This window comes from Larus michahellis, chromosome 3 (assembly GCF_964199755.1).
Source record: "Larus michahellis chromosome 3, bLarMic1.1, whole genome shotgun sequence".
NCBI classification, from domain to species: domain Eukaryota; kingdom Metazoa; phylum Chordata; class Aves; order Charadriiformes; family Laridae; genus Larus; species Larus michahellis.
In genome coordinates this window covers 58,402,633-58,419,360 of record NC_133898.1, presented here as the reverse complement: position 1 = coordinate 58,419,360, position 16,728 = coordinate 58,402,633, and the positions used below count along the sequence as shown (strand labels likewise).

At 37.3% G+C, this 16,728-nt stretch overlaps 1 protein-coding gene across 4 annotated transcripts in view; it reads right to left on the bottom strand.

The window, feature by feature from the left end:
- Positions 1–16,728, bottom strand: part of UTRN (utrophin) — a 391,420-nt gene that overhangs the window by 238,816 nt on the left and 135,876 nt on the right. For all 4 annotated transcript variants that reach the window (XM_074580341.1, XM_074580342.1, XM_074580339.1 and 1 more), the window contains 8 exons: positions 16,325–16,453; positions 16,023–16,193; positions 15,301–15,450; positions 13,904–14,041; positions 13,295–13,447; positions 6,677–6,868; positions 5,531–5,703; positions 1,202–1,352 (listed from right to left, as the gene is read on the bottom strand). In XM_074580341.1, the coding sequence (XP_074436442.1) occupies positions 1,202–1,352; positions 5,531–5,703; positions 6,677–6,868; positions 13,295–13,447; positions 13,904–14,041; positions 15,301–15,450; positions 16,023–16,193; positions 16,325–16,453 (1,257 nt within the window). The remainder of the gene's footprint in view (positions 1–1,201; positions 1,353–5,530; positions 5,704–6,676; positions 6,869–13,294; positions 13,448–13,903; positions 14,042–15,300; positions 15,451–16,022; positions 16,194–16,324; positions 16,454–16,728) is intronic.

The following is a 16,728-nucleotide window of genomic DNA, read 5'->3' as shown; positions in this document are numbered from 1 at the left end:
AATTGGATGCTGTTGGATTTAAGTTATTAAGAGTCTGTTGTTGAATCTAGTTCAATTTTCTAATGAGCGTCGTAAAAAGATAATGATACAGAATAGGCTGCCGAATACTACTTAGGACCACAAGAATTCATTTAAACTGTCAGCACTAGAATCCACACTCACGTTTGATTCCTTTCCTCTTAATGTATAGCACTTTCTAGTAGTGCTAACAGATGGTATGACTTTTTTTTTAAACCAGCTCTTTTCATAACCTATGCACCCGACTATTTCTGTAACGTAATAGTATTGTAGCTAGGATCATTATGGCCATGGTCCCCAGACATCACAGAAAAATCCACGAAACTAAAGGAAGTCAGAAGATGTCAGGATCAAACCTTCAAATGTCCCTAACCACTACAAAAACCTTACATGGTTAGTAAAAATTTCTTTGCAACTAGATCAGGAATAAGATTATTCAAGAAAGAGAAGGGAAATGCCCTAGAAGAAAACTCCAAGCTGCAACAGGGATAAAATACAAACTGTATGTTAGGTAGAACCTAAATCCTGGACAACCATTATCCCCAAAAGAAAAGAAAAAAATTCTGATCCTTAAAGTTATGTTTTCTCTTCCTTATTTAAAAGGAAGTAAAGCACTTTAGCTAAACAGAAATGTCTGTTCTTCCGTAATGATGAGCTAGAAAGACATTAGGGAATTAAATTCCAGAACTGAAGCCCAAAACAATCAAACCTAAGACATCTGTAATTGGAATCTTCTCTTCTCCTAGATTGCTTACACAAAGCAGGATCTTGCAAAGTCATTAGTTTAAAAAAATAATTTTCTAAGTTAGAGTTGACCATTGTTGGGGTCCATTTTTTTACTTATGAGTTGAAAGTAAGTGAAGTAATATACTGGATTTCTTAACCAATTAATGTATTTTTAAAGCTGTAACAAAACTTATAAAACAACAAAAATTACGCCAACATTTCAATTATCAAATTCTCTCAAACCCATCCATACTAAGAGTCATCATAAAATCCCATACTACAAGCAGGAGTGGAATCTTCCCTGCAATTGAAAAATAAATTTTTAAGAGTTACCACTTTTTAAAGTGTAATTGCACAGCCTCATTTCAATTCTCTATATCTATATAGAAAACTAGAATTTTAGACAAAAATCTCAACTTTTTCCAGCTTGCTCATTTTCTACACAAATCATACATACCTGCTGATGCAGCCCAGCTGTCTGCAGCTCCAGGCTGCCATCTGGACCACGGGCATCGGCTAATAACACTTCAGCTTCTGTTATCCAGTGAGAGAGGTCATTGAGATCACAGTGGAACTGCCTCCACACCTCAATCGCTCTATCAAAGCAACTGAAAACAAAGCATTGAGAAATTATCCCAACTGTTTTGGTGAAAAGGCTGTGATTCCTACTCCAGTGAGTGGAAACTTCCCTTGCAAAACAGAAAGGCTAACGCACAGCCTGGTTAACCAAGTCCTAGTTACCGACAGCTTCCTGACATAGTAGCAGCTGGTAAAAGCCATGAGCACAGACTGTTTGTTAACTTCCAGCTGAAGGAAAAAAAGGGCCGTCCTAAGCAAACTTTTATTTCTATCACTTAAAAAATAAAGATTGATTAGCTGCATCAAATTAGTCTGCAGAACCCTTTTTTTCTTTATTATAAAACGGTTCAGATATCAGACAGTGTGGAACATGAAATATGATTAATTGCTCGGTTTTTTATTATTTTTTTTAAATTCATGAACCATGGGGTGCCGGTGCCTGGAATTTAATAAGTGAAGGTGATTTTGATTATATAGAACTGATTGTATTACCAGTGGGCCTGCATAAGTAGGTCTTACACAATTTAATCACACAATAATTCACCAGGCATTTCATTATTATTATCACCTTTGCAGACTCAAATTAAAGCGTAGCTTAACTTGAAGGGCAACATTTTCTAGTATGGAACAGGCTGAATTATCACAGTCAGAAGGTTGTTTTTAACTAAAATGAGAGTTCTACTATGTTCACAAACTGACACAAAGAGCCCATGAATGTTAAAGAAGAAAACCACGTCAGAAAGTCATAGAGAGAGGGGCTTGCTTTCTATTTGTTGATTGCTAACTCTTAAGTTAGCATTATAAAGCAAATAGGTCAGATGTCTCAAAAGACACAGGACTTAAGACAAACAACATGAAATCTACATCCATGCCAATGGAGTGAATAGTATCCCATTCCAAACTAATAAAATAGCCTTCTTTAAAGACATAGGAAGCCAAGTCTCCTGCTAATCAGAAGACCCTCTAATAGGACAGAGGAAAGATCTCATCTGCAGACCATTATTTTTGTCTTAAACAATTCCAACAGCAAAGGCTCCAGGGTTACTGCATATATACAGATGCAATCTGAAATTAGCAGCATAACATCAAAGATATGTGAAACCAAACTTTAAAGAGCTACCATTGCATCTATTTTCTTCACTAATTAAATTCAACAATCTCAGAGTTTCTAGTGAGATTATTTTCATCAAAACGTTATCTCATTTTTATCAAGACAGCCATATTTCTTGGCACATACAGGGCTTTTTTGTTATTCTTTATGTGGGCCAATCTCAATAAAGAAGAAAGCCTTAAAAAATCTCTACTTAAATTTTTCTGACCTTACCTCCTAGTTCTACCATTTCAGTTTCCTGCATGTATCTCGATTCAATACACTAGATGAATCCGTAGATTGACCCCAAATCTCAATCTCCTTTTATTTCTCAGGTACATTTTAGTCTAACTGAACAAATTGTCTCATGATAGTATCTCATTCCACATTTAATGAGAAGAGATATTCTAAGCACTTAAAATAGCTTAAAGGAATATTTTATTGGCTTCCTCCAAAGTGAAAGTTTTTGGGGGAGTTTTGAACGCATGACTTTTTCAGAATCCAGAATTTTAGAACTTTGGAGGAGAATGCTCTGAGATACAAAGGTTTAACTTCTGTTTTAACTTTTCTGTTGTGAGCCTACAGTTCCGTCAGTATTTTGGGCGATGAGACCAAGTTTCACTCCGGTTTGGAGCGCAATGCACTTGTTGCTGTTTTACTACAGACTGCCTCATCTGAGAGATGAAAGGACCAAAGTCCTGTCACCGAGACTTGGCTACTTCTTCGCTCCTCCGCAGGAATCCACTTGCTTCCAAACCACAGCTCATTCCCAAGACATCAACACTTTTAGCACTGGGGGAAGTCCATGGCAGAAAGAGCAGAATTAGCAAACCAGCAGTGTTACAAACAGCTCAAAGCAGCATTAAGCCCATGCACGCACACACAAAACACATGCCCGTTTTACTTTACACACATGTTCAAGTCAAACTGACGTCAACCGCATTTAGTTGAACACTTAAACTGTACTTAGCAAAGCTTCTCATTCAACCTGTGCTTGCCTACATTAGAGTTTTTATCAAAGGTTTAACTACTTAGCTGGCACTCAATCACAAAATCATTACTACCTCTGAAAACTAAATCAATCTTTTGCCACAGGCTTCATATCCTGTTTCTCCTAATTCTGTCAAAATCTCCACCCAATCCACAATAGAAAAAAGTCAAAGATTATTAAAGAGAGAAAGTCTTCTAACCTTCTTGCTTATACTTAGGGGAATACTAGAAAAAGCAAGAATAAACTTGGTTAAAAATTCTTCTTAGAAACAGAAAGGGTATAAAAATACTCATGACAAAATACAGCATTTTAATATTGATACTAATATTGTCTTCATTAATCAAATTAATATTAAGTCAAATCAAATTAATATTAAAATTGCAGCACTTAATATATTCAGGAAGCTACATACTATTTTGCTTAAATTGCTAGTCCAGTAGTCCTTTTTGCATGAAAATTGCACCCAATATTATTCTCATAAAAGAGTCAGAGCTTTGCAAACGTTATGAAGTTCAAGATTAATTTGTATTTGGTGAACCATTTGAGGAGGGAATCTGTTGCATTTTGCCAGTTAATCATAAACAGTCAGCTTGCTCTTTGATACACTTATCTTTTTCAATGGGAAGACTAGGTTTCTGGTTCACCCTGGCTATTTGATGAAATCAAATTTAAGTAGTAAATGAAATTGTACTCATAGTTACAAAAGGATGATATTAGTTAAAGCTTTTCAATTGAGTTACAGGGGGAAAAAAGGCATAACTTTTTTCTTAGTGCGTGTCATACCTATGAAGACACAATAGCTGCAGCCATATAAATACAGATGGGCATCAGATTCCAGAGCAGTTGTCTCCAAATAAAGCAAGTGATGACAGGCAGACAGCAAGAGCACAGAAAGTGGTACCTAGCTGGCACCACTTTTTTTTCTTTTTTTTTTTTTCAAATTAAAAACCACTGAAACAACAGTGCCTGCTGTGTTATCAGGCATTTGATGCTTCACTGATCCAGTGGCCCAGAATTTCTGGAGATCTATGCTTAGACAATAGCACTGACCAATTTTTATATTCCTACACATACACCACTGCTATGAGAAAGAGTTGAAAACATCAGCTTATGTAATACACACTCTTCCTAAAGACATCTCTCTAAAATACGCTACCAAGTGTGTTTTATGTCAGATTTCTGGTGCTACAAAGTAAGTGAACATGGCTAGCCATTACTTTATGGCTCTACAGAACTTCTGCATTAACCATTACCTTATATCACCATTAAAAAGCAAATACTGTAAAAGCAAATTAACTAGTGTGAGCCTTTGCATTTAAGTTGCACAAAATCATTTTCAGTCATTAAGGTTTTTTTGCACAGCCGCAATCTCAGTGCCTACTGCTGTTTGCAGTATAAGTACCTTTCTGAACACATACTTTCATATTTTCACCAATTCCAACTAAAAATGCCTTTCTTACTCACCTTTCCAAGTTTAACTAAGTGGTACTGAGTTTGTTTTTAAACATTTAAAGTTGATTCAGATAATAAGTGGGAAGAAATCAAAGCTTAGTTTAACTTTTTTTTTTTCTTCTACTTCTTTGGCATAAGTAAAATTACAGCTATTTGATATTTGTGGAAAGGAAATAGGAAATACATTTTTCTTAAGCACTGATTTCAATATTGTCTTATTCTCTCTCAACCACAAAATTTTCTAGTATGGTCATCTCTCATCTTCAATTACTTAAAAAGATTATTGGCAACTACCGTAGGTGCTGTATTTTAAAGACAGCATCCTTTCAAACTTCTTGCCTCCTTCAAAAGCAGCCTTGAATTCTTTGTTAAAAGATGTCCTACTCAATATTTTTCTTCTACAACTTTGCTTTGCAATACTTTGACAAAGCAAAAATTTTATGGTTTATAAACAAATATTTATTTTATAAAGTAAAACCAATCAGCTTCATAAAAGCACCCAAACTGTTTCAATGTTCAATAATTCTGGCAATTATTGTGTAATTCTAACATACTAAAGCTGATTACTCCCACATTTTTTATCTTCATCATTAGGATACATTTGTAAAACGCTTCTATTCAAGTACATAAAATATTTACCGCGTGCTCACAGAAACCAAACATGCTTGACTTACCACTTACGATCATTGTACATTCTATTAATCCTGTCCCATTCCGCGTTCAACTGGGTTAAAGCATCTCCTATTTGTATTGCCTCAGGTCCAGATGCTTCTAATATAACATCAGGCTGCTTCTCATGTATGACTGCAATTTGATCCCCAAGTTTATCCAAAATATCTTTTATGTTCTACAAGGATAGTAATGACACAAACCATTAGTAAAGTCAACATCAGCAGGAAATTTTAAAAAAAGGACCAAAAAGTAATCTCTTCAAAATACCATTCCAAAAATCAGTATCTACAATAAGATCACAACCATCAGCATCAGCAGTTTACAGATTAAATCAGTTTTACCAACTGATTAGTCCATCACACCTTTTTAAGCATATGTTCTTCTTTTTTTTTTTTATGATGACGATGAATTATTTTATATATCCAATCTGTTCCTGAGGGAAAGGGGCACACCATACTTCTCAAAACAGCAGTACCTTCATTATTAAACAAATCTGACCTGTGTCATGAAGCCACTGTACATATTCCTTCCTCATGTAAAAAATAAGCCAACAAAACGTGACTTTATTACGCTTCAGGTAACCTCCCATACACACAGAACTGCAAAACCATAAGCTACATAAAAGCTTTAGATTTAAACAACAAAGTTAAAGCAATCTATCTCAAATATGGTTGAACTATGATGTGAAAATACCTTTAAACCAGATGCTGTTGTAAGACTGCCTTGGTATTCAGAGAACAAACAGTCCATGCAAACAGTGGAATTTACTTGTCTTTTTTTTAATTTAAAACAGTAATACTTCTAAAAATTCTATGGTCTGCTATTTGCTTCTTCTGAATACATCCTTAGAATATACCAAAATTTCAAAATCAGGTGAGAGACCTGCACCAAAATTAAGTTTTTTAAACCCATCTTAACATAAACGCTTCTAATTGTACTTAAGGGACCACAGAAGCAGAGTAAACAGGGACAAGAGAATCTCATCAACTAAACAGAAGAGTCACAGAACTGTCTCATTATTTCTCAGCGCATATTGATCCAGTGCACACTGAGCAAAAATACAATACAGCTATACAGTTGCTAAGGTGGTCTTTTTAATTCTGCTATTCCCTTCTTCCCTCTGAATATAATACTTAGACATGCAGTACCTTCAGTGCATCTTCCTGAGTTGAAAAATCCTCATAGATGCCAGTATTTAGCTCTGGTGCATTCAGCAGCAGTTCAACATCAGCCATAGCCAGCAAGACTTTGTTGACTTCAACCAAGTACTCAGCTGAAAAAGGCAAGGTCCTAACCCCTGTGGCAAAGTGGCCTTTTAACCTCTGCTGGACAGGGATTGCCTAAAAACATGGAAGGTCATTTTATATTTCAAAGAACAAGCAATTTTCTGAAAAAAATCCTAAATCAGTAGACTATACTCAGAATAAGTACATTTCTACATTAAAAAACAAAGGCCTTTCTCGAAGTTACATAAATTCAGAAAGCTGCAAGTTCTGCAGAGAACTGTTTCTATATTTATAAAAAATGTTAGAAAACACTAGATATCATGCTTCAGAATGATCCTGAATTATTCTTTATTAAAACTCTGGGGAGTGGGAAGGGAACTGCTGTTTCTCTCACCTTGATCCCTACTGTGCCCAGAAATTGCACTTCTTGATCAAGCCTGTATCTAGTTGTGATGTCAATCCACTGTCTGCTTCCTTCATCACCAAGGACTCCCAGAAGTTACCAATTTACTGAAGCAGACTGTATTTTCTCTCCACAGTCTTTTCAATAAGCAGTCACATTTCCCAACCTTTTTTTAAATAAGTTAGTGCTCTACCGGTACCACAATATGCTTTTTGCAGTAATATGAGACATGAACTCCTCAAGAGCTTGGCAATTGTTGTCTGCTCTGGCTGTAAGACCAGGCTATCTAGCCAAGTACCATGTTAGCAGATAAGAAAGCAAGAACAGTAATTTAATGCAGCTTTTTCTTGGATTATAAATGATGGCCTGGATCTGAAGCATTAGGATGCCAGCTGCAAGATGCTATACTCTGCCCTGCCTGGCAAAGGTAGCAAAGCCAGGTGAAGCAGATACTCCAAAGACTGAAAGCAGTTTTTTGCTGAAAAGGTTTCTTGTCCAACAGGATTCTGTTACCATCTCTGAAAACAGACTGGTTCTTTAAAATCAGAATGAAAAAGTAAACCTACCTCCAAATACTGAAGAATTCAAGCAAATTCTAAGCCACCATCCTGTACTCAGTGAATTTGTGTCAAGTAAGACACAGACAGAGGTGCTCAACTGTATGATCTACTAACAGCTAAGAATACACTTAAGAGACTGAAGAATAAATGTATGTTCACAGGAAATTCAGCTAGTGAAATTTACTTTGCAGTTAGTCTGGGCTGCATGCACACATGCAAATTGCTAGCACAGCTGACAACCAGTAAAATATTAATCCCCACTAACAGAGTTGTTTGCAAACACCTGGCTGTATCTTCCTCCTCCACATGTTTCTGGAGCATTTCAAGTATGTCACTCAAATTGACTGGAATCTAACATATGCAACACGTGTAGTTCAAAAGAAAAAAGGACCTCAGCAGAAAATATATGTTCTTGTATTCACCATTCAGGATTTCTTCTCATGCACTGAATGGTCCTAAGGATTTTATTTGTTTTGTGTTGGTTTGGGGGTTTTTGTGTTATTTTATTAAGGAGACAGTCATCCCTGTATTGAAACTGGGGACACAGTTGTACTTCCACAAGACCTTCACCACCTTCACATACCAAACATGGTATGCTTTCAGTCATTCATTGCACACAAAAGTAGTAGGATGTACAGGCACATAAGCATACATTGAGCCTACTGAAAACAATTATTACAGATAAGCATCATAAAATATTCAGCATTGCTTTCGATTCAGTAACAGTGCAGCAAGTAAGCACCGCAGTAAAAACCATAAACTACTCCATATGCTTTAGTTACAAATCCAGCATCCTGGTCCCTGATGTTCCCCAAGCGTGTTTTCTTGAGGCACTGTATATATTTTGTCAGCTTCCATCACTGAAATTTGGAGCAAAAGCCCAAGGCTTCAACAGTGGTATGATTTCCTGTGGAAGGAGAGGCCCCAGCTCCAAATAGATCAGACAAAGCTTGTGCAACTCAACGTATCTCTCCCCCAGTAATGTGGAATAAGCCTGGGTTTGAACAAACACCAGGATGCCTGCTGCAGCACAGATGCCTGCAACATCTTCACAAGGTGTTTTCTCTAACTCTCCATCATCCCACAAGTCCCATTCTCACATAGGCAACAGTCCAGAATCTAGACTTCATCGAAACGAATAGGTCACTGGACTTTATTATCTATCTACTTCACACATATTGCTTTATCTCCTATTAGAAAAATCTTGCACAAGATTTAAAATAGCATCTGTTGGCATGCAGCAAACTTGTTTTCCACTTGTTGCCGACACTGACACACACCAAAACTTTCTGCGTCCCCAGTAACACCACCCTGGGCCAAGTTGCTGCTCTTCTGCAAAGTAGTGAATTACTCCTGGTACTGTTCCTGCAGAGTACACCTCATCGCTAATCTGCTTCAGCTGCCTCCCATCACTGAGACAATGTTTCCTCCTTTCACAACCCTCCTTCTTAAAGGTGAACAGATGTAAGCATTACGAACACATTAGTGCTTTACTATAGCTGAGTTTTAATTGTTCAGCTGTTCTCTACCTTACATTGCAGTCTGGCAGCTTCTAAAATGCAGCATAATGTACTAAAAAAGGGAAAGGCAGAAGTTTGACGTAACTGTCTCACGCAAGTCAAACACCTAAATGTCACAGAAGCTGGGTTTTATGGGGTTTTTGTGGTTTGGTTTTTTTTTTTTTTTAATGAAAGAAAAAAGAAAAAAACAGGCAAGCAAACTCTTTTCTTAAGCATCTACAAATAAAAAGTTAATCAAAGGTTATTTAGGAGGAGATCTGACTGGATGACTTCATAGCCCTTTTCTACTTTAATTTCAGTGGTGACAGAGCATGTTTATTAAATTTGGTCTCTCTTTGAATACTAGGAAGAATGTAGGACTGGGAGAAAAAAGAGAATACTTGGTTACTAGTGTACATTCTATAAAAAACCTTCTCAATGAGAGCTGATAAATTAATTTTAATTCAGTGGTCAAATAAAAATTTGTTTCCTCCTACACTTAGCATCTAGTTTCACCTGCAATTTAGATTTTGTTTTCAGATTTTCTTCCCCTTTTACACTTATGTGTATTTTGAAACAAAATCTACCAAAGATTCGACTCAAGGAGATACTCTGACTTGCTTCCAAGTGGATTTTGGAAAATATTGCTCAAGGAATTGACATAAAATTAAATAACTTACTGTGAATGTTAAACTACACAATCATTTTAACGAAAAGCGTTTACCCAGTCTAATCTCAGATCACCACACATGATTATCATCTTTACAAATAAATACGCTCACTTTTTAACCATTCCTTGCCCCTTCTCTCTCATACTCAAAATATCTCATAGCCGGTTTTCTAGGAAAAGTTAAAATCTCAGGCCCATTGTATTTGTTCTTCTGGGTTAATTAATGCAGTCAGTAAACAACATATATGGGGGCGATGTAGCTAATGGTTCATATTTAAGTAACCCAGAACTTTCGCTGTAAAAAGCACAATAGGCAAACAAACATTTTTTTTTTATTACAGGAATAATACTTCAAGAGCCTTCAAGATGGTGTCTGTGTTTCCGTTTATAGGAAAAGCTGCTCTGTGCCTGCAACAGCAAATTCACTTAACATCTGCAAAATTATCATTTTCACTTCAAAACAGTTTTCTAAAACCTGTAAAAATCTCTCAGGAACTTTAGTGAACTAATTACCTCTGCACTTTAAGGTTTAATTTTTCCCTTTCCCTCAATCCAAGCCAAGTCAGAATAGTGCAATTTAAATAAATACTAAAGCAAAGTTAGAAAAGAAGGAACTCAAGGAGATACAAACTTCCAACGCATGCTTTTCTAGCTAACAGATTTGTGGTAAAACAAGGGTTATTCAGAAGCACCTGCTATGCAGAAGGGTTACCAATATTTCAGAGACACTTGGCTCCATAATCCTTAGAAGCATACATAAGGAGGAATATTTATGCTCCAGCTACTTCCAGGAAATCAATATATAAATATATATGACCTTCAAGCACCATAAGTCAGTCCTCTCCTCCACTCTCACTTACAAAAACAATAATAATGTATTACATAAAAACTTAATTGAAGTCTACTCCCCAGCTTGGTGGATGAAATCTTTATTTCCCTCCCTGTTTGCTCATTCCCATCACTAGTTTCTACTTCTCTGCTCACTACACCTTCCTTACATCAAAGTGAGGATTTGAGCCAGCCGCACACCAGTGGGTCAAGAATTCATGGTTAATGCTTCTCAGTCCTGAGTTGAGACAAGCAAAAAGCACTGCAATTTGATATTTGGCAGTCTAGAGACCCCATGGATGCATCCAGGGTTTCCCTTTCCTCAACTTCATCAGACATCGCCACTGACTAAAAGAAAGGGGAGGGAGAGCGTTCAAGCACAGAACAGATGGTAACAACTGGGGAGAGGCAGTTTCTGTTGCAGAATTTTAGCATTAGGGTCCTCCCTGGTGCGGAGGGTAAGTCAAGTCTGGTGGCTTGAAGAAAATTCTGGAGCAACTGTGTTAAACTAAAATAATGGATATTTGGGAACGCTATTTGTCCCTTCAGAAATGGTATGGTCCCATACCATTTTTGGTGTTCAAAAATTAGCAAAGCAGGTAAAAGAACAAGCCATGAAAGTAAAATAAGGTCACCTGAGACAGGCTGGCTTATCACTCAAATATCAGAAAGCTAGAGGCACAGGCACATGAAGCAAAAGCAGCAGTTCCCGAGTTTTGCAGCAGTAATGAAAACTGCTGTGGTCCTTTTCCAAAAGTCTAGCTGACTCAGCCAGACTAGAAACTATATCTGGAAGCATAAGGATATTTTTACGCAGCTTAACTAATTCTGAGCAAAGATAACATTTCTCCATCAATAGTCTACTGCAATTGCTATGGTAATCCATATTTACGTGATATTCTGCATTCAGTGTCTAGATACCAAGATGCAGTAATCCAGGAATGGATCCAGTAGTGCTAGGGACTAGCTGTAGTATATGCCTAAAGTAAAAGGCTTTATAGGAGGCAAAGGAAAGGATCTTCCTTAAAGAAGATCAGTCAACCTGCAGCATGACCACAGTGACACAGAAGACCAGTCTGTGGCACAATTGGACTGCTCCCTTTAGCAAAGAACCATCCAGGTGGATGGCTCTTTCCCTTTTCAATCCAGTAATAGATTCACTCAAAGCAGCTGATGGTCAAACAGAACAGCTGAATCATGCTGTTTTACTTTAAATGTGTATGGATCCCCATTTCCTTTAAATAAATGCCCTGGCATCAGTCAGGTCCCAAAGAGCTCATGTGCAAGTACCACACTACACGAGGAGTGACCGCTGGGGAGTCAATGGAGCGGTCAGATGTCGGACAGTTAAACAGATCCTGTGGCCATCTTTGCTGCCCAGCTCTGCATGGGAGCTTTATAATTTGAAGAAGTTTCTCTAAAGACAAGCAGATTTAAAAAGTCTACTTTCTTAGCTGGTACTGAATAGCCAGCATCACCAAGGAGAGCAGACCGTATGCCATAGGTCTACAGCTATCGTAGGCAGCTGAAGCCACATAGCAATACAGCTGTGAACGAAGAGCACCACACATTATGATTTTGTGGTGTGAGACTCACAGAGAACCAGAGCATTTTATGCCTGCCTCCAAGTTAATTGGTGCTGGGTTAAAGACTTACAGAGCAGTCAAAAAGAGATTGATTGGTTTTAATTATGAACCTTCATACGCAGAAACTGAGAAGTACTTGACAGATTGCTTAGCCCCCAAGCTTGGTCGAGAAATTACTTACTGCTTCACAAGGTTCCTCACTGTTATTGCCTAAAATATTAATGTAATTACCATGCAGTCAAAGTATTTTGAAGGATGAAGAGGAGAAATAAAATTTAAAAAAAAAAACCCAACCACCAAACCACACCGTAACAAAAAAGTATCTGTACCCTCAACAATTAAGACATACAGCTTTCTGGGCAGTAAATTTTATCAGACTCTGCCATCCTATTAAATCAGTTGTGAAATTATTTGTCAAGACCTGCACATACACATTATCACGCATAACTCTTCTCATCAGAAATACTTCAACCTTTGTCATTTTTATTAATCTTCATTGTGTAAAGTAATATCAATCACATGAGGGTAGTTATCAGTGCCTAAGCACTTGAGGCAGTGAAAGGCCGCGTAGTTACAATATCACAACCACAGGATGCACAGGCACTGAGTTTAAGCCTGACAAGGCTTTATCATACCTGCACCAACCAGACATTGAATCAGGCTGTTTGAGCCAGGGTATCAAAAAGAGGTAAGTCTAATCCCCGTGAGCAAGACTGGCAAGAGAAACTGTCCTGATTCAACCATACTGCCCAGATCAGACTCTAAGACTTGGGCCTGATGGCTGGGATATTTTGGACCTATAATGACTATGTAGAAATCTCAAACTAGTGTATGCAGATAATTTCCGAATGAAAAATGAATGCTGTCATTTTGTTTTCACGCTTCTTTCCAAGAATGTGTCAAAAGAACAGCCGTAAAACCCTAATGTATGATTCTCTAAAGCTCATACATGGCCTTCACTCTGTTTGATCTAAGAAAAACAAGTCTCATTTACCTGTAGTTTTTGTTCCTCTTCCACACCTTGCAGCCCTGACTGACGGTGCTCAGCCTCATCCAGCCACTTCATTAAACTGTCATGTTCCTTCTTATACTGGGAAAACACTGGAGTGAGTTCCATCACCTGCCTCCTTTGAAATGACCTGCACTCCTACAAATCCAAGGTATTAGGAAAATATGGTATAAGAAAAGGGAAGTAACAAACAGGATAGGTGTTATTTGAAAAACAAAAATACTTGAGGTAGCCATTTATTTTTTAAATAGCTATATTCTATTTATCTGCACAGACAGGTAATCACAGCTGGCCTGAAGGTGAGTTAAAGGAGTATAAGAATATAGATCCCCTTTGTTATACACAAAAACATTTTTAATATGACATGCGTATGAAAGCACCACAACATACTAGAGTCTGCAATTGCTGATAATATCCTCTTACAGGAAGCAAGAGGAATTCAGGAGCAGACTCATATTCACATAAACCTCTGCAGCTGAGAACTCCATGAATAGCTATAAGTATAGTTAAAAAGTCTTAACCAGGTTCTAAGTGGGATACCAAAGGGAAGACTGCATAAATGAGCTTTAGCTATAGTAACTATTATAATCATACCTGCACACTGTTGTACTTTTTCTGCAGAAGCAACAGCTGAATGCGGATCTTCTCTCTCTTATGGTCCTCCATAGGCTGCTGTAACAACTGCCCTCCTCTCTGTAAAACTTCTTCAATCTGAGCTCTTTCTTGGTCCAGCTAAAATTACACAAGTCTGTATTATCTACAGAAAGCTCAGCTATGATTTCCAAAATGAATTTATTACCTGCTCAGATATTAACAGTAATGGAACCCAACTGTTGTTTTATTACTCAAATGTGAGCCAAACAAATTCAAGCAGAGATTCTCCTCCACAACTACCAAATCCTAAAATCCAACTTGATCATTCCATCATAAAGAGATACCCTGCAGGAAGCTCACTCAATGAGCCAGCAGTAGGCAGCCACAGCAAGAGGATGCTATCACTTCAGCTCTATTCTAAACATTCCTTGACAATAATAAGCAAGCTCAGAGCAGAATAGCAAGAAAACGAAAATAGTATATATTAAAAACAGCACAGAGAAGCATATGCTCTCTAATAGGTCCTTCCACAGAGGCCTTTTAAAAATTGTTTTCTGTAGTATAAATGCCATTTTCCATAGACTTATATTTAGCTTTCCAGCTCAGTTTGTAATACTTTATGTGCTTAAAACGAAGGCAAATCGGGTGGCCTGGCAGGACTTTACCCCATTTTGTAGCCAACAAGGCTATTGTGGACAAGATGCAAACAAAAGTATGACAGTTTTTATACAGGTGAATAGTAAAGCCTAGATAAGAATCTAGAAAAAGACAAATTTTGTTCCAAGTTCTTATTTGGACTTGCTATGAGCCATATTACAACATTCTTATTTGCACCTCATCTCAAAAACATACACTGACCAGACCTATGCACTGTGATTCAATATATCATACCAGCTTAAATTTAAAGTGAAAAAAAATCTACCCAATGCAATAGATTAGAGGCCCAAAATTGTCAAATACATAGCAAGAGTCTCAGCTGCATTAAGTAATCATTTCAATGTAAGTTCAGGCAGTTAGATATGAAGAAAGAAAAAAAAAAAAGGTTTGCAACATATTACTTTTACAGGAAGGATTCCTTATAAACAGCTACCTTTGGTAGAAGGGATAAGATAAATGAAAGTCAAAGTTTACTACCTGAATTATATAAAACTATGATGAAAATACAGACTGATGTATCACGAGTTACTCTCAAGGCAGCAGCCAAGAGGCAGCAGCTACAGGAAAAGTGTGGGAAAATGGTACAGTGTTTCCAACAGCATAGGAATTCCCTTCATTTTCTACTTCTGTCTTAAAGATTCTCTCAGAAGAATTCCCCCTGAAAGTCAGGAGGAAAGTAACACGTGGACAAAACAGAAAGGGAGTTCGTCAGTTATTTAATTCTTCCATTGCTCACAAACCTTTTCATCTTCCCCACTCAACTCCAGATGCTTTTCCACAGCTCTTAACATATTCTGGATGTCACTTTCAAATTTTTCCAGGTCTGGAAAAGCTACTCTGACTTCACGGGGCTCTGACATGACAGGAAGTCGTTCTTGTCCAACAAGCATCTGCAAAGCAAAATAAAACTGTTCAAGCTGAAAATTTAGCCTGAGCCGTCACACACAATTTAATGATTTAAACCAATTCTCCATGAACAGGTATACCAGTTTGTAGGACCATCAGATATCAGCATAAAAGAACTGCAAGAGTTGTTTGATCTAACATCAAGTTAGCCTGGACACAGTGTTGATTGGTATTAGCGAGCTTCCACTTTCAAACTTCAATCTGAGCATTTTGGTCTCAAAACAAACAAAAAACCTCCAGTCACATTAGCTTATGGTGTTGTTCTGTAGTTTATATAAATATATACTGCAATATATAAATTTTTCTGAATCTTTATAACACACAGTTATGTGTAAGTTTTCCCTTGCAACTCAAGTCATCACCTGCGACTCCAGTGAAAAAAGCGGTTGGTCTGAAAATCAGCCTGTTGATTTTTCACATATAAATATCTACACTTAAAAGAAAACCAAAAGCAGAGACATACTGTTCTAAAATGTAAAGATCTATCCCCTCAAGCTATTGTACATCATTTTGTCACACGGCCCCCAGGCATGTTTTGGGGCTCGTTCATCCTCACCTTGGCACTTTTGATATGCTGAGAGACCTTCTCAAAGTTACGGTTCAATTCTGCCAGTTTGGGTTCAACAAGTTCACGGCATGACACCCCTCGACCATTCATTAGGATGATAGCCTGATCACGCACATTATCCACTCGCAGACTAACATCATCTAATTCAGATGTTAAGCGCTAAGAAGTGAAAGAAAATGCAAATGGTTACCCTAGGAAAGGAAACAATATTTTAAAAAAATCCAGGCAGCAAACCTGGCTTCACTTCATTTAGAATCCAGAAGTGATTACTTGACAGCGACACTTCCTACCTTAACAGTTTCCTCCTTTTTGCTTGCTGATTTTTTCTCAATCTCATCCAGCAAGGCTTCAGCCTGATACAACCAAGTACTTATGTGGGCAACATTTTCATCAAAAATTTCCAGCTGGCTCTGATGATTCTGGAAAAAGATGAAAAAAATGTATCAATGTGAGAAACTTAAAAAAATCCACACAAAATCCCAACACAAAAACCAAAAACACCCCCACAAGAAAAAAAACACACACCAACAAAAAATCCTTCCAAAAAACCATTATGAATAAGAAGGTGATCAATGGAATAAAGTGTTATGGATACATCTTGGAAAGGAACACTGAAAATTAGATTGTACCTTTCACCTTGAATAAGTATTTACAAGAATTCAATTTTCATTCAAGACCCTTCAATATTATTGTT